This window comes from Lepidochelys kempii, chromosome 3 (assembly GCF_965140285.1).
Source record: "Lepidochelys kempii isolate rLepKem1 chromosome 3, rLepKem1.hap1, whole genome shotgun sequence".
NCBI classification, from domain to species: Eukaryota; Metazoa; Chordata; order Testudines; family Cheloniidae; genus Lepidochelys; species Lepidochelys kempii.
Window position 1 is genome coordinate 189,190,607 of NC_136382.1, and position 19,824 is coordinate 189,210,430.

The window sequence follows — 19,824 nt, forward strand, 5'->3', positions numbered from 1 at the left end:
ACCAGATCCCACCAGGCCACTTGCCTAGGGCTGAGGCATGCTTGAGTAACTTCTCCATCTCTGAAATATGTAGAGCTGCCACATAAACCTCTATTGAAACCTGTACTTACTTCTCACCTCTCTGTCAACACAACAGCCTAGTCAGATATTTGTTTTGAGAGTAGTTCTTTTAGTTTTAAAATATTCAACCCTCCACCAGAGAGCTGAGTCTCCCAAGAGTGAAATTCCACAAAAACATTTCTCAGTCAAGAAAAGAATGTTACATTAATTCTGAAGGGATCCTTGCTTCTATAGGATCCACACATGGTATTTCAAATGGCAGAATTAAATCAAAATGTTTGGGGACACAACTTCTGATGTATGCTTGCACCAAATGTTCACTGCTTTCTAGGTAGTTTCAAGAGTTGCAGTGCCCAGGTGCAAATCTCAATTGTGAAACTAGAAAGCAGTATACTCAACACTCCACCAAAAGATTAATATCAAGAATATGTTGCAGCTGAATACCAGAGAAAACACAATATATGTGGAACAGTCTTCCCAGTGTTGTAGATAGGACTAAACACAAGAAAATTTAATGAACAATTCTGGATTTGTAATGGAAGGGATTAGATGACCTTTTTCATCTGTAATTTGTTATTCTATGTCATTTACTGAAGGTGAATACCTCCCTCCTCCCCTCCCACCCCAAAACTAAATCTAAAACTGAGAGAACATGCTAATCTGTTCTATAATTCTATTAATATCTTTAGAAAAATGTTGTCAACCATTCCAGGCTTTCGTATTGTGTTAGAGATTCACTACCTCATGGATATGTAGAAAGTTGAGTTCTGTAAAGCTCCTATACTAGAAATACCACAATTATGATCAGTATTCTTTTACTATGGTGAACTATTTCCTTCAAAATTCTAAAGAATAATGCCATTCACACCAATATACCTTCCCAGATCTTGTATTATGTTTCACTGTTAGCTACATGACCTCATTAGTCATTAATTTCCATTTTCATGACCTTCATGAATGAATCCAGGTGGGTAGTGGTCAATATAGGGATAGTAATTAATGGGAGGGCACAAGAATCCAGATACCTAATAACTTTAGTACCATTCTTATAGTGTATGCTAAACTGTGTAGACAGTAAATTTATCTGGTTAATTAGAAAAAGAATATAACTGAAATAAATAGTTGTTCTTGCACTTGTCATTGAGAAGCATTTTGCATTTATTTGGCACATATAACAGTAGTAGCAGCAGCAGCTTGCCCTTGGTGCTGATTTCTGACTACTCTAAAATGTCTCCTCTGAGCCAGAATACACTGGCTGTTGCTGATCATGCTGTGAGACACCTGCACTGGCTACTAGGCTTGTCATGATGCACAAAACCCTACCATCTTCAGCTTGACATTGTGCAAGTTATAATTATTCATCCAAATGAATATGTCAAAGCAGCAGCAGCAGACCTCTCATCAGAGAGAAAGAAAAATACATCAAAACATTATCAACCCAGCAGGAAGACAGGGACCATAAGGAAAATTACCCATTTTTAATATGGACGCCATAAAGTCATGTCTATTTTTATTCAAAAAAGGAAAATAAAGATCTTCCAAGTTTCATGTCCATAAGCACTAAAAAGAACTTGAAATAGGCAAAAGCAGACTGGAAAAAAAAAAGAACCCAAAAAACCAATTACCTGAAATCTATTTATATTCCCTTTAACAGGAGTTTGTATTTGTATTATAACAGTGACATTTCTACTGCTTCAGTTAAGGGTCTTGTCAGTGTTTCCATTAACGGTGACCTACACATGTTAAAATTAAAAACCTATCAGGATTAGAACTGTATGTTGAATACCCAAAATATCTAGAGCAGGGCAAGAGTCACACTCTGTATGTCTTCCTTTTTAGTCTTCTTAGGTACCAAAATATTCAACCATACCAGGAATTGCTGGATACTGCTCCAGGCAATATCCTAACAAGTCCTATGCTAAATCACCAACTTGCTGGAGCCTGAATTAGGCCTACAAGTTTAATTCTATACATTCTGAAAAAATGTGTGATTTTCTGTTTTTCTAAGTGTTATATCCTGCTTCCAACCCCCAAATACATTTTTGCAAAAAACTGCCACTCTGATAGATATAAGCAGACTCCATTCTCCGGCAAGGCTCTACAATTGATGCGAATGTACCAGCATACTGCACAGTACGTTGGGAGCTTCATTCAGAATTAGAGCAGACTATCTGCAGTTGGAATGAATTGTCACTTGTTGCAAAGACAGAAAAAGAATAAGTTTATAGATAATTACACTGTGAATAGTCTCTCTTATCCCAGTTGCTTGGAATATTCAGTACCTAATTCTAATCTCAATACATTTTTCCACTTTAAGGTAGTGTAGGTCACATTGACAATGCCAGACTTTCACCTGCTTGCAACATGAATGTAAACATTATCAATTTTAACTTGTCAAACAAGGTTGATTCTTGGGAGGTTTGTTTAAAACCATTTTTATCTTTTAAGTTACTCCAGGTGGTAGTTCTTAAGGTTATCAGCAGCAAACTATCAGAGCTGAAATTTATTGAGCATATTTGTGATGCTTTTAACTTAAGTCAGCTTATATTTTTCAGTCTATCAAAAAAAAATCAACTCAAATATTTTCAAAAGTTAAACAAACATGAATTTACACAGCCTATATGTGGCTTTAAAAAAAGGTTTTGAAAGTGATATATGCATACACAATATAAAAGTCAGTATTTACAACAAGAGCAACAAAGCCGCTACAATTTACAGACTATACAATATGCATGTAAGTTGTTCCAAAACATGTATGGAATCAACCAAAGCTCTGAAAGTGAAAACAAAACTGTGAAATGTCAAAATATATTTATTATTTCCTATATATATACATATATATTCTTGCCCAGATCTGCAGTTGTTCCTTCATCAAATTCCCAATGCAATAAGTATGTCATCCTGAAAGTGACAAGGCTCAGAGTTTTGCCACTCAGAAATTATGCGACCATCCTAAACTCGTACTGATACAATCTTTATGCCACACCACAAGAAATTAATGTTTTACATACAGTTGCACACTTTTTATTAATAGGTGGAAACCGTAACTACTTGACACGGACAAGATTTTTTAAATATGTAATATTTACAAAAAACAATGTTTAATTTTATTTAATTTAGGAACAAACATCAAATATTTTCTATAGAGTGTTCCAGTTAATTGTCTGTAAATCCGTTACCAAGAACATGCACTGCTATTGAAGGGAGAGATGCAAGAAATAATGCATGAGAAACATCAGGCCTTCCACAAAAATGGAAAGTAATGGCATTTGGTTCTTAATTAGAACAAATCATTAAACTTACGATACCGTATAATACTCAACTGCTCTTATTAAGCTACATATATTATAAAGAATTTCTATTTGTTTTAGAAAATATTCATCAAGGTTTAGCGGGAGCTTTTCCCCCTGTTATAAGTAATTACTCTCTCATGCATGTATTTCCCAGTATCATTCATAAATATTTGGAGTCTCAGCAGTCCAGTGTGTAAGAGATGGAGTGGGGACTTAGTGCTGACACAGAGTATGTCTACAAGGTTGAGGAAACATTTTAAAAATTGAAAAACCAATGAAAGAAAATTGATTTAAAACTGTGAACTTTGGGGAATTAAATATGAATGCACGAAATATAGCATTTTCCCAAGCATGTGTGAAGGAAAAAATACCAACAAACGGGAAGAGGGGTCAAAACAGTCAAACTTGTTTTTCTTTTTAAATACAACATTACCACAGACCTGTCGTATCAGAAACACAGTGTAAATATATCTTTAAGCTGGTAAGTAAATATAATCTTAGTTATTAGAAAAGGACACAGTATGGATTTTACCTGTGGAATCCAAGAGAGAGCAAATTCAACAGGGAAGTCTACAAAGCAATTTGGTGGTTCTGTAGGATACTGTGGGAAAAAAAAAAAACACTAATTATTGTTGTGATTTGCCAGTGAAGCTGATGCATTGTTGGGGAAAACTTGATATCAGCTGAGAGAATTTGATAAGGACATTTGAGAGCCTCAAATACCTTGAATACCAATGAAAATATGTAAATTATTCCCCAGACAATAATAAAATGTTAGCAGTTACCATTTAAACAAGAAACTTTCATTTACAGAAAAATTTCAGTATAGCAGATTTCATTGAAGCCGGAGAGCTATCAGTTTGTAAAGTGTACAATGTTTTCAAATATACATATTTTTCTAAAAAAGACAAACGAGGAGAATTCAAGATGGAGGAAGAATGTTTCTTCCCATCTTTTCCTCATCCTGTTTAAAGAAAGGCTAATACTTTTCATATTAATATAGGACCAATGAATGGAAGAACCTGCATTTGCATTCCTAAGTTATTTTTCCAGGTTTAGAAATGTTTAACAACTCTTCCCAAGCCTAGGATTCAACTTCCAATTTGCTGTGATACTCACCAATATATGAACAGCAGTATTACCACCTGTTCAAAACCTTCCACGAGTGAAACTGAATTGCAACTGTGTACCACTTCTTCAAAAACCGATAAACTTGGGCGTGTGATTAACATATTCTCATTTTTTTAAAACAATCAACAAGAAAGAATGCCAAGGGAAGAAAAAATAGCCAGAACAAAAATCAACAGGCTATATACAAATATGAAATCTGATTCAATTTCAAAAGTTTAATTCTTTACTTAATCATTCTTTACACCAACCCAATTTATTGCTTTTTGTAAGCATTACACTATGAAATCTGTGAAAGAGAAACTAGGCATCTCCATTTTCTACACAAATAAAAGGAAAAAAGGAATTAATCTCATAGGAATACACCCATTTCAAAGGCACCCACTATCAAAAACGTCATGACCTTGTGACCTAAAAAGTTACATGGCTCAATCCAATACAACTTTTCCAGTTCCACCAACTGACCCTACCAATTCTTCAGAGAATATACAAGTATTACATATACAAAAAAAATGTATCATGATAAGCAAGTGTGTAGTGGGGCTTTTTCTTGAGGGGACAATACCGTGGCCCCTACCAGAGCCCACATGAGAGATGTGATTGTTGGTCTGAACGCTTCTACCACTGCATCCAATACAGCAATGACCCCAATCAGCATGTTTCTCCTCCTTCACCTTACCCCTACCCAAGTCCCATTATATGCTACAGGAAGAACAGGCAGCACTGGAAACCACTAGAGGTATGAGGATAGCTCCTCAACAGTTTAGGAGAAGGTCCAATGATTAGTTGAGAAGCTATGAATGAGGGAGGAGTAGGGGCAGAGACCAAAAGAAGAGAAGGACAACTGTTTTCCTCATTAATGAAATGGTGTATTAATTTTATAAGACTTTTCTTTAAAAAGTGAGACCCTAATTAACTGGTTAAAAAGTGGTTCAACCTTATAAAGATGATATAAGTCTCCTTCCATCTTCCCCATAAATTTATCACTAGTCCTGGTGACTTACTGAAATTTTGAACATCAGTTTGTTAGAACCCCTTTTCTGACATGTGAGGTTTGACAGAAAACCTCATCTTTATTATCTGCAAATTTTAGATCTGCTCCAGGTAACTTCCCATTATCCCCTATGGTAAAGAATAGTGTATCGAAATTTTGTTTCTCTGTAATATCCGTATCCTCTTTGATCATTCTCCTGACTCCCTTTTAGTCTATTGGACTACTGACTGATGCATGCTATGTTTATTTTTTTAATAAAAAATAAGTATATATCCATTTGCTGTTTAAATTTCCATTTAGCCCTTCTAACTGTTAAATTAAGTCAGATAAGGTAAGTTCCTTGCTGGATTTCCACTTTTTAAAGGAAACTTATTGCTTGAATAAGCTTTTGCCTTTTTCCATTTTAATCACACTGGTTTCAGTCACAGTCATGACTTGCAGACAAGTTAAAAAATGAACACCGGGAAAGGAAACTGAAACAACTGGGCAAGAAACATTTCCAGGGTTCTTTCACCTGCAGAAGCAATATATTTTGCCATTTATCCTAGCGATTTGCCATTACATTTTTCATTAAATATTTCATAGCTTACATAAAAGTATACTTGCTGTCCTACAAGTGTAAGAAATTTGATCACAATGCCTGAAATTATGAACAAATTAAGCCAACACAAGTTTTCCATGCTAGGGACCAGCGTCAATCTTGGGACCACAAGTTAAAATCCCAGCAGTGTTAGTCAATGGATTCCTTTGTCTTTTATAGGTAGGTAAAATGAATTCTATGCATTTTTTGGGGGTCTTTCAGATGTGATGGTGAAAACTGTGTTCCTACTTGCTTTATGTGAATTAAAAAAATTCCTATGGCATTTTTTGCCCTAAACGTCTTGGCCAAACTTTTCTCACCTCACAGTATCATGCTGTATTTTGTGCACCAGCTAATTACCAGCCTCTACCTTATACACTTCTACTAAACAGGACCATTGTTTCTACTGTACATCATTTAGGAAAGCATGTTGGTATCTTTCAGTATGAGGCTCTATATAAAAGTAAATAAGGATCCAGAGGGCACAGACCTCATCAAAATGATAAAGAACACAAATTCAATCACACTTCATGTTAAAGTTAAATTTATAAATAGTAAATACAAGTTAGAGATCACCACATTGTAGGGCTGTCAATCACAGTTAACTCAAGCGATTAACTCAAAACAAATTAACTGTGATTAATTGCAGTGTTAAACAATCATAGAATACCAATTTAAATTTATTATAAATATTTTTGGATGTTTTTCTACATTTTCAAATATATTGATTTCAATTATAACAGAATACAGTGTACAGTGCTCACTGTTAATTTTATTGCAAATATTTGCACTGTAATAAAGATAAATAGTATTTTTCAATTCACCTCATACAAGTACTATAGTGTAATCTCTATCATGAAAGTGCAACTTACAAATGTAGATTGGTTTTTGTTACATACCTGCACTCAAAAAAAAAAAAAAGTAACACTTTAGAGCCTACAAGCCCACTCAGTCCTACTTCTTTTCAGCAAATTGCTAAGACAAACAAGTTTGTTTACAGGTATGGGGTCCTACCTGTAATTCCCTACCCTATAATGCACTTGCACAATAAAGAAATTGCACTACAATATTTGTATAAGGTGAATTGAAAAATTTCTTTTGTTTATCTTTATTACAGTGCAAATATTTGTAATAAAATATAAAGTGTGCACTGTACACTTTGTATTCTGTGTACTAATTAAAATCAATAGATTTGAAAATGTAGAAAATATCCAAAAATATTTAGATAACTAGCATTCTATTATTGTTTAACAATTCAATTAAAACTGTGATTAATTGCAATTACTTTTTTAATCTCACGATTAATTTTTTTAATCGTTTGACAGCCCTATCACCTTGTATTACAAGTCAAATTAAATTACCAATTTAGAAAAACTTTAATTGAATATTTGAGTATTTGCCTAACAAATTATATATAAAAATATATTTGGAGCCACAAACAACCTACCACACAAACTACTGCCGGAAGAATCTTCTTTTTTATCCTCACAAGTGCCTGCTGTAAGGATCGAATTTTTGCTGTATCACCTCAAAACTTCACAAGATGTGCAACTTCAAGCAGCTGATCTACTTCCTGTTATCTGGACATCAGCCCATCACAGAATAGAAAATAAATACTGACAGAAATCAAACCAATTTTGTTAATGTTTTATCCATGACTAAGAGGTGTGTTTTGTACTCAGAAAAGCACCTTCTCCTCTGAAATACAAATTAAGTATGCAAATAAGTAACTTTTGAGTAAGATGAATTAAAGCAAGTATTTTCAGAAGAAAAAGATTAGTCTGATTACATTCAGTAGAATAGTTATCTAGAATCTCAAAAATGTACCCAACTGTCTAAAAGCTAAATGAGAGACAGAAGGCCTATCATTTCAACAGAACCAGATCAAGTTCCGTAACACAAGATTTAGCATCTAGCTCTGCATTACTGAATACTTCTAATTTTGCTTCAGTTTTCAGTGATCCTCAACATGTGCCAGGAATGTGCAACCTAAAAAAAGACAGAGATAAGGGGTGGGAAAAGGGATATAGTATACACCAGGGTTTGAGCAAATTACGGCCTGCCAGCTGTTTTAATCCTGCCCTTGAGCTCCTGCTGGGGAGTGGGGTCTGGGGCTTGCCCCACTCCAGAGCTCCAGTTGGGGAGCAGGGTCGGGGGCCACTCCACATGACTCCCGGAAGCAGTAGCATGGCCCCCCTCCAGCTCCTAAGTGTGGGGGAATCCAGGGGGCTCGGCTCTATATGCTGCCCCCACCCCTAGCACAGCCCCCACATCTCCCATTGGGCAGGAACCGCATGTCTCTGCGTAGGAGCCGGAGAATGGACATGCCGCTGCTTCCGGGAGCCGCTTGAGGTAAGCACCACCTGGAGTCTGCACCGCTAAGCCTCCCCCTGCCCCAGCCCTGATCCCCTTCCCGCCCCCCAACGCCTCAATCCCAGCCCGGAGCACCCTCCTGCACCCCAAACCTCTCATCCCCAGCCCGAGCCCTCACCCCCCCATGCCCCAAACCCCTGGCTCAGCCCTGATCCCCCTTCTGCCCTCTGAACCCCTTGGTCCCAGCCCACAGCACCCTTCTGCACCCCAAACCCCTCATCCCCAGCCCCACCCCAGAGCCCACAACCCCAGCCAGAGCCTGTATCCCTTCACACACCCCAACCCTCTGCCACAGCCCTGATCTCCCCCCCCCCGAACCCCTCAGTCCCAGCCCGGAGCTCCCACCTACACCCCAAACTCTTCATCCCCAGCACCACCTCAGAGCCCACACCCCCCCGCTGGAGCCCTCATTCCCCCCGCCCCAGTCTGGAGCCCCCTTCCGCACCTTGAACTCCTCATTTCTGGCTCCCCCCCGTATCCTGCACCCCCAACCAGAGCCCTCACTCCCTCCTACACCCCAGCCTGAATTTTGTGAATATTCATGGCCCGCCGTACAATTTCTATTCCCAGATGTGGCCCTCGGGCCAACAAGTTTGCCCACCCCGGCATACACCAAATATTTGTTACAAGTTTTGGTGCAGAGTTCTTTATTTTTGACTGAACTACACTCTGTCTTCCAAATAGCAACCTCAGGTTTGATTCTAGTGTCTTTATATACTACCCTCACAACATTCCGCCTCTTTCAGACACATAAATGACTAGCTAGTTCATAGGATAAATACTTAAGTAAATATGACTTAATCAGCTAGTTTATTGTAGATGGTAACTAAAAAATTGCCTTGAGGAGAGGATATAATATTTTAGAAATCATAAGTTTATCTGATAATGAGATATGGATGCATTTTGAGGACCTTTCCAAACTATAAAACAGATGGACAAGAAAATATTTAGGGATTTCTTCTAAAGCACTTGGTAACCTTATGAAAAAACATTTAACACGACACAGTACTTCAATCATCTACAATAGAACTTGTCCCCTGAAAATTTCACTCTTCTCATGTTAAAGTAAACATCTAATCCAAGAATACTAGACACAAAATTGTATAATTTCTAGTTGTCTTGAAGACTATTAAAAAAACAATCCAACTCAGTCTTGTGTGACTTATATGCCAGTCAAAACAAAAAAACACCCAAGTACTGAATATTAATGTAAGCATCTACTCCTGGTTTTCTGAAATTTCTTTTCTCCTGCTTATTTAAAATCTATTATTTAGATATCAATTTACAATTGATGAAGGAGAACAGTTCTCTAAATACCCTGGTCTGTATCTGTTACTGACCCTCCTGAGCCCAAACATCCCCACAAGAAACCAACACATACTGACAACTACTTTCAGCCTTTACAGCTAAATTAAACTGAGCCCTCCAACTCTTAATAAATCATTCTTCTTACCAGCAAAAGTCTGGTTTCATTTGCATTCTGCCTTTCTCCTTTCGCTCTACAGAAAGGAAAATAAATTGTTTCCTAATTTCCTTGCCTACCCCCCACCATCCCTCAAAACCAATTCTCTTTCTTTTGAGAACGTCAGCAGTACCTGAATCTGAAAAGTATAAAACCTGGACTAGAAAATTAGGTCAGTTTGACTAGGTCCATCAGGGGTGTGAAAAATCCACCTCACTGACTGGAGTAGTTAAGGAGACCTAAGTTTCCTTGCCCACAGCACTACATTGACAAAAGCATTTTTCCATCAACCTAGCTACCACCTCCTGGGGAGGTGAATTACCTACACTGACAGGAGAACCCCTCCCATCACCGTAGGTAGTTTCGTACACTGAAGTACCACAGCAGCTCAGCATTTTATGCGTAGACAAGCCCAAAGAATGTTGACAATGTGGTCAATGCTAGAACTTCATCATACTTAACCAACATAAGCAGCAGAAGTAATCAGTAGCAGGGGAATGGAGTATAAAGAGAGTGACTGCTACTTCAATTAAAGTTTGTGCAGATGAAACATATCATGTAGAACAAATAGCAGGGAATCCAAGAAAAAAAAGGCAATGACCAGACACAAGTGTTGGAGGATTTTCAACTTACACTTCATACAATTTCTTCTTCAACATGGCAAGTTAATTCAGCTATTTACATAACCAATATTTGATGGGGGTGGGCACAAAAAGAGTACTCAAACCCATTTCTCTATATGGCCTCTGAAGAAGACAAGATTGGACAACTGAACACTTTGATGGATCATAGGAGAGAACGGACAGTATGTGCTCAGGAAATACAAAGGGAAATCCAAGTACTGGTGTTATCAATAGAAACAACATAGCAAAAATTAAGCAGAAGATATTTCCCAAAGAAGATGATATGAATGACTATCACAAAGCTTTCCTTAAAACTTAATGAGCATTCTTTTTCAATGTGTTTAATATGTGTACTAGTGAAAAATCTAAATTCCTATGTCACCAACCATGTTTTATTTATTTTATTTTTTTTTCGCAGCAAGTTTAAATGTCAGACACATTTTTAAAAAGGACAAACACAATTGATCATATCACCACTATAATCTTCTGAAAAAAGAGTTGATTGATGACTATGAATTACAATCTGGTGTGATTGCACTATGTTCTCAGTTGTTAGCATATGAAACTACTGAAATACTAAAACTTACTTTTCTACTAGAAGTCTCTGAGATTTTTAAACTACTGCACTAAAAAGAGTATATAAAAGTAATCAGATACTCAGTAGTGCAATTAACATGATGGCCTTGATCCTCAAAGTAATCATACAGTACAGGGATAGGCTAAAATGTGGTCTTCATTAGATAATACCAAAGAAGAGAGGTATCTGCTCAACAGGAGCAACTTGGTAGATGCTTAGCTATGCTCATTAATGCAGGATTGGATTCCCATGCATCCTCTGTTCTGATCGTCAGATCCTCACCCTTGCTCCAGCCCTTTTACACTAGATATAGGGACAGAGCAACATAAAAGCTCTAAAATCCACAGAATTCCCCCAGAGCTGGAACTGAGGAAGACAGCCACAGGCTGTTCTCTGAAGACCTCCTCAGAAACCTTGGTGTAGGGGGCATACCAGGGGCAGAAAGGTGCATGGGGGTGGGGGAGGCGAGATTCTGAGCAGCACTGCTGTCCAAAGGAAGCTGAGAAAAGGCCGCTACAACTTAGATGGCCTCTTAGACAGCTATAAAAGCAGAAAATTATTTTTAAAAAGGGATAATTGCTAGAAATTGACTTGTCAATCATAGAAATACTGTTTACAGTAGTGGTGGGCAAACTTTTTGGCCTGAGGACCACATCTGGGTATGGAAATTGTGTAGCGGGCCATGAAAGCTCATGAAATAGGGGGTTGAGGTGTGGGAGGGGGTGAGAGCTCTGGCTGGGGATGCGGGCTCTGGGGTGGGGCCAGAAATGAGGGGTTCAGGGTGCGGGAGGGGGCTCCAGGCTAGGGGTGGAGCAGAGGGGTTTGGAGTATGGGAGGGGGCTCCGGGCTGAGGCAGGGGGTTGGGGTATGGGAGGGGGTACGGGCTCTGGGCTAGGGGTGTGGGTTCCAGGGTGGGGCCAGAAATGAGGAGTTCAGGATATGGGAGGGGGCTGCGGCAGGAGGTTGGGGCACGGGAGATGGTCGGGGTGAAGGCTCCAGGTGGCGCTTACCTCAAGCAGCTCCTGGAAGCAGTGGCTTGTCCCCCATCCAGTTTCTGTGCGGACGGGCTCTGCATGCTGCCACCATCTGCAAGCACCGCCCCTGCAGCTCCCATTGGCTACGGTTCCCAGCCCATGGGAGCTGCAGAGATGGTGCTTGGGGAACTCCCTGGCTGCCCCTATGCGTAGGACCCGGAGGGGGGACATGCCGCTGCTTCCACGAGCCACGCGGAGTGGAGCAAGCCCCTGACCCCGCTCCCCAGCTGGAGTGCCGGAGTGGAGCAAGCTCCTGACCCCGCTGCCTGCTGGAGCTCAAGGGCCTGATTAAAATGTCTGACGGGCCGGATGTGGCACGCAGGCCGTAGTTTGCCCATCCCTGAGTTACAGGTATGAAAAGTTGTCTCTTATCCAAATGCAAAATCTCTGTCTCTAACTTGATGAGATTCATGTAGCAACCCCTCTATGAACATTAAGGCAGGATTACTTCACAAGCGCAGAAGATAGAACATTTGAGACAAGTTATGGTGACAAAAAGGTATCTGCCTAGAAAAGTAAGTGTGAAATATTGTTTATCATCAGCTTTAGAGAAGCACTGCTTCCTAGAAAGAAGGAGGCAACACTCTGGTGGAAAATGGGACGGGGTGAACCAGAGTACGATAGGAATTTGATCTACCTGGATAACTGAGTTTTCTACGTCTTGCATCTTCTTCTGGGTCTTTCAAATAAACAGTTTTTGCACCAATTCAAAAATCTTATATGCTATTTATGTAGAATTTAACAGCTATTCTGCCATCTCAGATTTGAAATGCAAATCTTCAAAATTTTTGTTTTTAAACAGAAAGAAGGAACAGTCTTTTCCCCAACCTCCTTTAAGAAATAGCTGCACTGTTCTGCAAAAATGTTCAAATAATGAAATTCAGTCAGAAATTTTCACCACTCAAGTACAAGGATAAATTACTGAAGGTAAGAACATGTAGAAGGGAATGCTATCAAAACAGGCCAATTATTTAGCCTAAAAACGCTGAATGTTTTCTTTTTACCCAAAGACCCCACTGTAGTCTCCCATACCTACTCTTCATCTCCACACATTACACAGTAAGTGGCTAAAGAAGCAACCTAACATTCTTTAACACCTGTTACAGGCTTAGTCTTCTGACTGAGTGATCATGAAAAATGGTTACTAACCGAAGCCTGCGTCATCTCTGGCTTGTTGGGTGATGGCGTAGTGGGATGCAAACGTATGGACTGAGGACCAGGTCGCTGCTCTGCAGATATCCTTGATTGGAACCTGCACCACAAACGCCGCCCATGACACCTGCACTCTCATAGAGAGTTTGTTTGAAGGAGCTGGGACTTTTGCCAGGTCATAACAAGTGAGGATACACAATGTGATCCATGATGAGATTCCCTGGGTTGACACTGGACTGCTTTCATCCCGTCCACAATGGCTATAAACAGTTTAGTGGTCTTTCTAAAGGGCTTGGTTCTCTCTATATAGAAAGCAAGTGTACATCTCACATCCAGCGAATGGAGCCTCTGTTCCTCCCTGCTTGCATGCGGCTTAAGATAGAAAACTGTGAGGAAGATGTCCTGATTACTATGAAATTGTGAGACCACTTTCGGAAGAAATGACGGGCGTGGCTGCAGCTGCACCTTGTCCTTGAAAAAGACTTTGTATGGTGACTCAGAGGTAAGGGTCTGGATCTCTGAAACCCATCTAGCCAAGGTGATGGCAATAAGGAAGGCCATCTTCCAGGACAGATTGGCAACATGCTCTTTGGTCTGTGGCTCAAACGGGGGCCTCCATCAACCTCGTCAGAACCAAGTTTAGATCCCAAGGAGGCGTGGTTGTCATACTGCAAATAGAGTCATTCCAACCCCTTCAGAAAGCGGCCAGAGATTAAGTTTCAGAATACTGACCGGCCGCCCATCCAGGGGTGAAATGCAGAGATCGGAGCTAGATGGACTCTTATAGAAGACACAATTAGGTCTTCCTGCTTTAAATGAAGCAGTAATCCAAAATAAAGTTCAGTGAGGACTCAGTAGGTGAAACGCCTTTACGCATCAACCAGATCGACAATCTCTTCCATTTTGCCAGGTAAGTGGCTCTAGTCAATAGTTTTCTGCTCCCCAATAGCACCTCACGAACCTATGCTGAACAGGACCGTTCTGCTGGGTTCAGCCATGGAGCTTCCATACCGTCAGGTGAAGCAATGTGAGGTTCAGGTAGAACAGGTGACCAGGATCCCGAGAGATCAAGTCTTGGAACAGTGGCAGGCTGAATGGTGTGTTTACCGAGAGGTCCAGCAGAGTGGTGAACCAGTGCTGGCATGACTTTGAACAGGGCCCTGTGAATGACAGGAGTGGAAGGGAACGCATAGAAGAGCCATCCAATCCAGGGAAGGAGAAAAGAATCCGTGAGTGAATCTGAACTGTGTCCAAGGAAGGAGCAAAACTGAGGGCACTTTCTGTTGTGCCTTGTTGTGATACTAAACTGGGAGGAGTGGTAGATACGCTGGAGGGGAGGGATAGGATACAGAAGGACCTAGACCAATTGGAAGATTGGGCCAAAAGGAATCTGATGAGGTTCAATAAGGATAAGTGCAGGGTCCTGCACTTAGGACGGAAGAACCCAATGCACAGCTACAGACTAGGGACCGAATGGCTAGGCAGCAGTTCTGCAGAAAAGGACCTAGGGGTGACAGTGGACGAGAAGCTGGATATGAGTCAGCAGTGTGCCCTTGTTGCCAAGAAGGCCAATGGCATTTTGGGATGTATAAGTAGGGGCATAGCGAGCAGATCGAGGGACGTGATCGTTCCCCTCTATTCGACATTGGTGAGGCCTCATCTGGAGTACTGTGTCCAGTTTTGGGCCCCACACTTCAAGAAGGATGTGGATAAATTGGAGAGAGTCCAGCGAAGGGCAACAAAAATGATTAGGGGACTGGAACACATGACTTATGAGGAGAGGCTGAGGGAGCTGGGATTGTTTAGCCTGCAGAAGAGAAGAATGAGGGGGGATTTGATAGCTGCTTTCAACTACCTGAAAGGGGGTTCCAAAGAGGATGGCTCTAGACTGTTCTCAATGGTAGCAGATGACAGAACGAGGAGTAATGGTCTCAAGTTGCAGTGGGGGAGGTTTAGATTGGATATTAGGAAAAACTTTTTCACTAAGAGGGTGGTGAAACACTGGAATGCGTTACCTAGGGAAGTGGTAGAATCTCCTTCCTTAGAGGTTTTTAAGGTCAGGCTTGACAAAGCCCTGGCTGGGATGATTTAACTGGGAATTGGTCCTGCTTTGAGCAGGGGGTTGGACTAGATGACCTTCTGGGGTCCCTTCCAACCCTGATATTCTATGATTCTATGAATAGATCCAGCTGGGGAAATCCCCACTTCTGGAAAACAGTGTTCAAGATGTCTGGGCGAATGGACCACTTGTGATGGATGGAAAAGAATCTGCTGAGATAGTCCACTAACTCATTCTGTGACCTCAGTAGGTATGAGGCTTCAAGGTGAATGGAATGGATCATACAAAAGTCCCATAAGCTCAGAGCCTCCTAACATAATGGAGAGAAGCAAGCTCCCTTTTGCTTGTTTATGTAAAACCTTACTGTTGTGTTGTCTGTGAGGACCACTATACAGTTGCCCTCCAGGTGGGGTCAGAACGCTTGCGAGGCTACACACACTGCCCTTAACTCTCTCACATTGATGTGTAACTCTAGCTCCTCCGATGACCAGAGACACTGGGTCTTGAGGGTCCCCAAGTGGGCTCCCCCATCTCATCTTCAAAGTGTCCGTGACTAGAGACTTTGCAGATTCAGGTCTTGAGAAGGGAATGCTTGCACACAGCATCTCCAGATCCAGCCACCACCAAACGAGGGTGGAAATCACTGATGGTGGAAGACAGACCACCTTGTCCAGATGGTGTTGGTCTAGTATGTATATATCAACACCAGCCAAGACTGAAGGGGATTTAAACGTGCATGTTGCACCACATAGGTACAGGATGACGTGTGTCCCAGAAGCTTCAAGCAGTTCCTCGCTGTTGTGATGAGGTGACTCCATAGACTTCGTACGAGTGCCTCTACAGCTATAAATCGGCTCTCTAGGAGAAACACTCTGGCCCACTTAAAGTCAAGGATTGCCCCTATGAATTCTATTCTCTGAACTGGAGAAAGTGTTGATTTTTGCATGTTTATCAATAGTCCCAGATCCTGGAAAGTTGACTGTATCAATCTGACGTGTGCCTCCACCTGGTCTCTGGATCGACCTTTGATCAGCCAGTTGTCCAGGTAGAGGTATACTTGCACCCCTCTCCTCCTCAGGAAGGCTGCCATGCACTTCATGAACACCCAAGAAGCTGCCAACAGACAAAAGGGTAGCACTATGAACTGATAATGCTTGTGGTCTACCATAAATCTTATGTATCTTCTGAGACCTTGAGAGATAGCAATGTGCAAATACGCATCCTTTAAGTCAAGCATGGCATACCAGTCCCCTGGATCCAGAGTGGGGATAATCAAAGCCAGAGAGATTATGCAGAACTTCAGCTTCTTCATGAATCTGTTGAAGTTTCGCAGATCCAAGATCAGTCTGAGGTCACCGTTGGCTTTTAGGATCCTAAAGTAACAGGAGTAGAACCACCGTCCCCTTAGCTCCGTTGGAACCTCTTTCACTGCTCCCACTCTTAGAAGCAACTGCACCTTCTAGGCTAAAAGTTTCATGAGAAGGGTCCCTGAAAAGGGATAGGAAGGGAGGGTGGGAAGGAGGGAACAACTGAATTGCAGGATATATTCCACTTCCACCATGCTCAATACCCAACAGCCCATGGCAATGCGGGTCCATGTCCAGTAGAAGTGGGACAACCAGTCCACAACCATAGGGGAAATAGGATCCAGAGGCTGTCCTGGTACACCATCCTCATGTGTACCTTCAAAAGGTCTGTTTGGACCCTGCCAAGTGTCTCGAGGGGGCAGATATCTGGGCAAGTGAGGGTTGAGATGGAGGCCCTCTCTTGTAGCCCCTGTTCCTCCTCTGGCTATACCCTGTCTCATGTCCGGTGCTAGGCATCTCTGGTCAGAGCAATGTCTGCTCCTGGGCAAGGCATAGGATTCTGCCTCCGAAACCAAGCCGGAGGACTCACTCCTGGGCAATCATGGTGGTGCAGTGCTGACCAGAACAGGAGAGCAGTGCCACGAAGGAGAGCAGTGATGTACCATCATTGCAGGCTTGCATTCAAAGGCACCTGCCTTGGTGCCCTGGCGTCCCATGGTGCCGGACCTGCAACAGACAGTTCACGACCAGCCAGGGATGGTGGCATTGTGAATGAAAGAAGGTTCCTCCCAGCCTCAAAGGTCTCTGGCATTGATGGAAAAGATAGGGACAACATGCCACAGTGGCCATCCCTAGGTGGGGAATCCATTGGCACTGGATTCAATGGCACTCTTTCCAGGGCCAAAAATCGATGGAGCCACACGCCCTGTCAGAGCCTCAGAGTGGCCCAGCATGGGTCGCACACTTTCTGAGTCCCTATTGATCACAGGTCTCAGGGTCAGGGAGCGCCCCCAGTCTATCTTCCTGTGCTTTTTCTTTGGCACCGGTGATGACAAGTAGTGCCAAGAGGCTGGTGCCAGTTTCCTGTGCACCTAGGGATGAATGATGGTGCCAGGAATCCCAGGCCGCTCAATCCTTCCACGGTGCCAGTGAGGAGAAATGGCACTATACCTCTTTTCAAGGATGCTGGGGCACTTCTGACCAACATTGAAGTGCTCGGTGCCAATTCCGCCTGAGGCTCCAAGGTGGGATAAAGAGCCGCCTCCATCAGGAGGAACTTAAGTCTGTTGTCCCTGTCCTTTTTAGTCCCGAGTTTGAAACCCCTACAGATCTTGCACCATTCTTGAACGTGGGCCTCTCCTAGGAACTTAAGACAGTTATCATGCAGGTCATTCACCGGCATCAGTTTGTGGCACACCACACACTGTTTGAAACCCTGGGACTGAAGCATATCCTGGTGCCCAATGCAGGCTACCCCACAAGGTGAGGAACTCTGCTAACTATATTATACTTACTTAACTACACTAATGTAATTGAATGATAACTATTTACAATTTATTTACAGATAAAGTCCACTGAGAGCAACACTTGCGAGATGCAAGAGATGAGTATGTTCCAGCAACTGTCACGGGTGGTAAAAAGGAACTGAGGGAGCAGCGGGGCAGCTGGCCCCTATATTCTACACCATGAGGGCATGACTCCAGGGGGCACCAGAGCCGACTCGACAGATACCACTGAGGGACAAACTTTCCAGCAACAGTGCATGCGGCACATGCACACCTACATTGGAATGAACATGAGCAAGCACTCAAAGAATGAAGGTTTCCGAAATGGCACTGGATGCTAACCTGTAACAGAAGGTTTTTGCAAATGGTGTACAACTTTATATCAAAAGATACTTTTAGATTACTATTATACAGTGTGAGTTTTAAACTGGTCTTAAAAAAAAGTCTTCAGAACAACATTCACTGATTTAATCATTGTTCAAACCACCTGAAGATAAAGGACAAGCACGTAAGAGGTTTGGAAAGAAACCAGTTCACTAACTTCATTATAAAAGACAAAAAAAAGAGAGGAATCCATCCTTTCTGGTCATATTTTCTTAAAGTATTTTCCCACAAATAAATTCACCTTTGCATTTAACTTCAGCGTGATTAGATGCTGTCGACCACAAGAGTCTTCTCCTTTTAGCTTGATGGTATTAAGGCCAGTATCTACATATACGACTCTGAAAGGAAAAGAAAACTCTGGTAGTATAAGAGGGAATTATAACTCGTAATCTTTGCTATATTCCTAATTAGTCTGTTACAAATATTAATCAGTGGAAGTCCTGCATGCCAGCCATTGTAGATTTACTGCTGTTAATACATCAGTCTACTACTTAATGCAGTCATATATCTCTGGGTTATTTACAACGCGTGTCAAGGCTCATGCTGTGGTCAGTGAGCACTATGTTTCAGTTTTCCATCACTGGAACCTTTGACACACACAGCATGTTCCTGTCAGCCTCTACTTATGTACACATTAAACTTTCTGTCAAATTCCTTACTCCATTTCTGCAGTTTCTTACATTACAAGACTTTTATGTTCTCTATTTGCTTTTCTCCTCAATGAACTTCTTTTATGATCAATACTGTTATTTTAGAAAATTCAGTTGGTATTGGTTTATATACTCAAATCAATTTTCTAAAGAAAATACAGTATTAGAACAGGTATAAAGTAATTTACAATAATTTTCTTTCATGTTATGACAGTTTTATACAGTATACATGTACCCAAACAAGTGTTAAGTGCATACTGAAGGTTGCTAAGTTTTTAAACGTATAACCAATACAGAAATTTTGTTTAAGATGCCAAAGATTTAAGTTTCCTTCTACAATGGAGACCAATACATTTTAAAATATACCATTCTTTGGAAGTAAGGTCCCTTGAGTAGTTTAAACTATTGCCAAAGATGTTCTAACTTAGCTGAATATTTACCAGTGAACTGGGCATGTGGATATTTTGACACTTTTACAATACCATTCTCTTGTAAAGTTAAAAAGCAGTCTAAGCATATTGCACAACTTATCACCTATACTGATGAAAAGGCCCATTCGAGTTCAAAACTAGCTTCTGCCTGCTGACCTGCCTAACAGGTTTTTTTAAATAAAAACCATTACATGCTAGTCCAGTCACTGGAG

At 41.2% G+C, this 19,824-nt stretch overlaps 1 protein-coding gene across 6 annotated transcripts in view; it reads right to left on the reverse strand.

The window, feature by feature from the left end:
- Window positions 1–19,824, reverse strand: part of FANCL (FA complementation group L) — a 97,437-nt gene that overhangs the window by 50,694 nt on the left and 26,919 nt on the right. For all 6 annotated transcript variants that reach the window (XR_012158289.2, XR_012158292.2, XR_012158290.2 and 3 more), the window contains exons 6-7: window positions 18,773–18,869; window positions 3,886–3,954 (exon numbers count right to left, since the gene is read on the reverse strand). Coding sequence is in view for 2 of the 6 variants with exons in the window: in XM_073339352.2 (XP_073195453.1) it covers window positions 3,886–3,954; window positions 18,773–18,869 (166 nt within the window). In the remaining 4 variants the exon portion in view is untranslated. The remainder of the gene's footprint in view (window positions 1–3,885; window positions 3,955–18,772; window positions 18,870–19,824) is intronic.